Source organism: Pinus tabuliformis, chromosome 3_1, assembly GCF_031772625.1.
Source record: "Pinus tabuliformis cultivar Carrire ecotype Pingquan chromosome 3_1, CPIR1, whole genome shotgun sequence".
In the NCBI taxonomy this organism is placed as follows: domain Eukaryota; kingdom Viridiplantae; phylum Streptophyta; class Pinopsida; order Pinales; family Pinaceae; genus Pinus; species Pinus tabuliformis.
In genome coordinates this window covers 968,373,267-968,375,363 of record NC_142301.1, presented here as the reverse complement: position 1 = coordinate 968,375,363, position 2,097 = coordinate 968,373,267, and the positions used below count along the sequence as shown (strand labels likewise).

The 2,097-nt window shown below is 38.0% G+C and overlaps 1 protein-coding gene across 1 annotated transcript; it reads left to right on the top strand.

Moving 5' to 3' along the window:
* Positions 1–612: 612 nt before the first annotated feature.
* On the top strand, positions 613–1,658 carry LOC149191044 (protein DETOXIFICATION 27-like). The gene is made up of 4 exons (XM_089412398.1): positions 613–869; positions 969–1,055; positions 1,148–1,204; positions 1,340–1,658. The coding sequence occupies exons 1-4, from the start codon at positions 613–615 to the stop codon at positions 1,656–1,658; spliced, it is 720 nt and encodes a 239-aa protein (XP_089268524.1).
* The last annotated feature ends 439 nt before the right edge of the window (positions 1,659–2,097 follow it).

The following is a 2,097-nucleotide window of genomic DNA, read 5'->3' as shown; positions in this document are numbered from 1 at the left end:
GCATGTTTCTTCACATCGCTGGTTATAAGCTTCAAGCATTACCTGCTTATGCCTAATACAAAAGAAGAAGAAAAATAACAGTCAATCGCTCTGTTCACACATATAGTTATCAATTTCGCGGGAGAAAAAAAGGTTCTTCGAAAATTATCTCTTCAAATTCTAATCCGCACAAGGAAATTTAATATAGCGACTCCGGGCTGTATCCAATTCTAACAGTTTGAAGGTCAAAATTTGAAAGTGATCACTTTGACATTAAACGCAAGTAAATCAGCTATGCCATCATGGCCCCTATTGCTGATGTAGTTTCAACTTGTGTTTTAATGGCAGTTAGGCATGGGCAGTGCCCTGGAAACTCTGTGCGGTCAAGCTTACGGAGCTAAGCAATACCACATGCTGGGAGTATATATGCAACGCTCTTGGATTGTGCTTTTTGTTGTTGCAGTCCTCCTCCTACCAATTTATATATTTGCCACCCCCCTTCTCAAGTTGATGGGTCAGCCAGATGATATTGCTGAACTATCCGGATCAGTTTCAATCTGGTTCATTCCTCAGCACTTTGCATTTGTATTTATGTTTCCGATTCAGAGATACCTGCAGTCATAGTTGAAAAACATGGTCATTGCCTGGATTTCTGTAGCTTCATTGGTGCTTCATATTGTCCTAACCTGGCTTTTTATCGTTAAATTGGAAATGGGACTTGTGGGAGCAGCCATTACATTAGATTTAGCGTGGTGGGTGCCTGCAATTGGTCAATTTCTTTATGTTACTTGTGGAGGTTGTCCCCATACGTGGACTGGGCTTTCCAGAAAAGCATTCAGAGACTTGTGGCCTTTTCTCAAGCTCTCCATCGCATCTGGTGTGATGCTATGGTTAGTTGAACACACCGCAACTCACTCTTGAAAGGATTCCTATTTGATTGATTCTAATTTCAGCGCAAAAGGAGCTCACATTATTTGTTTTATCTTCAGTTTAGAGAATTGGTATTACAGGGTGCTGGTCCTCCTCACAGGGAAACTAACAGATCCTCAAGTTGCAGTGAATTCCCTTTCTATCTGGTAAAACCTGCTTCTCTGTTTCTTATTAGAATGATGCATGGTAATTAAATTCACATTCTAATATTTTGAGACTTGAACTTCGTTCCTTTCAGCATGAACATCAATGGCTGGGAGATGATGATACCCCTTGGATTCTTTGTTGCAGTTGGGTATGCTCAGTGTACTATTATTTTGGATGGCACCTAATGTCCTTTTTTTTAGAATTTGAATGGGTTTCTTTTTGTCTGTTATAGTATTATCTATTTAATTTAGACTTAGGTGTAATTTGAAGTTGATTCTTGCAGAGTGAGGATTGCCAATGAGCTAGGAGCTGGAAATGGCAGGGGAGCCAAATTTGCAATAATTGTCTCTGCAACTACATCAAGTGCAATAGGTGTTTTATTTTGGGTTCTCATTGTGGTCTTCCGCCAGGATTTTGCTCTGTTGTTCACAAGCAGTTCTGTCATCAGAGACACGGTTTCTAGAATGGCGATTTTGCTGGCGTTTACTATTCTCTTCAACAGTGTTCAGCCAGTACTTTCAAGCAATGCACTTGCTTTTCTCGTTGACTCCACTTTGCCAATTTTTCAGAGTAGGAGATTAAAATTGATATGTGAGATTTGAGGTTAAAATTGATCTACTAGAATTTATTTATATCCAACTTAATGAAAAGTTGAAATCTCTTCCATTTAAGACCACACTTATTCTGTTTGGTGCAATAATGTAAACATGTCTGGATGTCATTATAGTTCCTAATAAAGAAGCGTTTCATCACCAAAAATATCACCAAAGGTTTAAGTTCAGAAAGGGATCAAATAAATCAAATGCAAACTTGTGAATACTTAAAAAATTAAAAGTTGTGAGAATAAAACTGATCGGACAGAACTCTGTCAAACTCAATGAAAAGTTGAAAATCTCTTACATCCGAAAGAAGCTCCATTCTTTTGGTGCATTGATGTAAAAGTATGCCATCAAATCTATTAAAAAAGATAAATTTAATCTGGGATCTATTAAGCTTAGAGCTGGAAAAAAATTAATCCTGCATCTATTAAGCTCAGAAGGG

Excerpts from the sequence above, each read along its gene's own strand:
- LOC149191044 (XM_089412398.1), top strand. The coding sequence starts at position 613 with ATGGTCATTGCCTGGATTTCTGTAGCTTCATTGGTGCTTCATATTGTC. Across the intron at positions 870-968 it reads GCATCTGGTGTGATGCTATG|TTTAGAGAATTGGTATTACA; the intron begins GTTAGTTGAACA and ends TTTTATCTTCAG. Across the intron at positions 1,205-1,339 it reads GGATTCTTTGTTGCAGTTGG|AGTGAGGATTGCCAATGAGC; the intron begins GTATGCTCAGTG and ends TGATTCTTGCAG.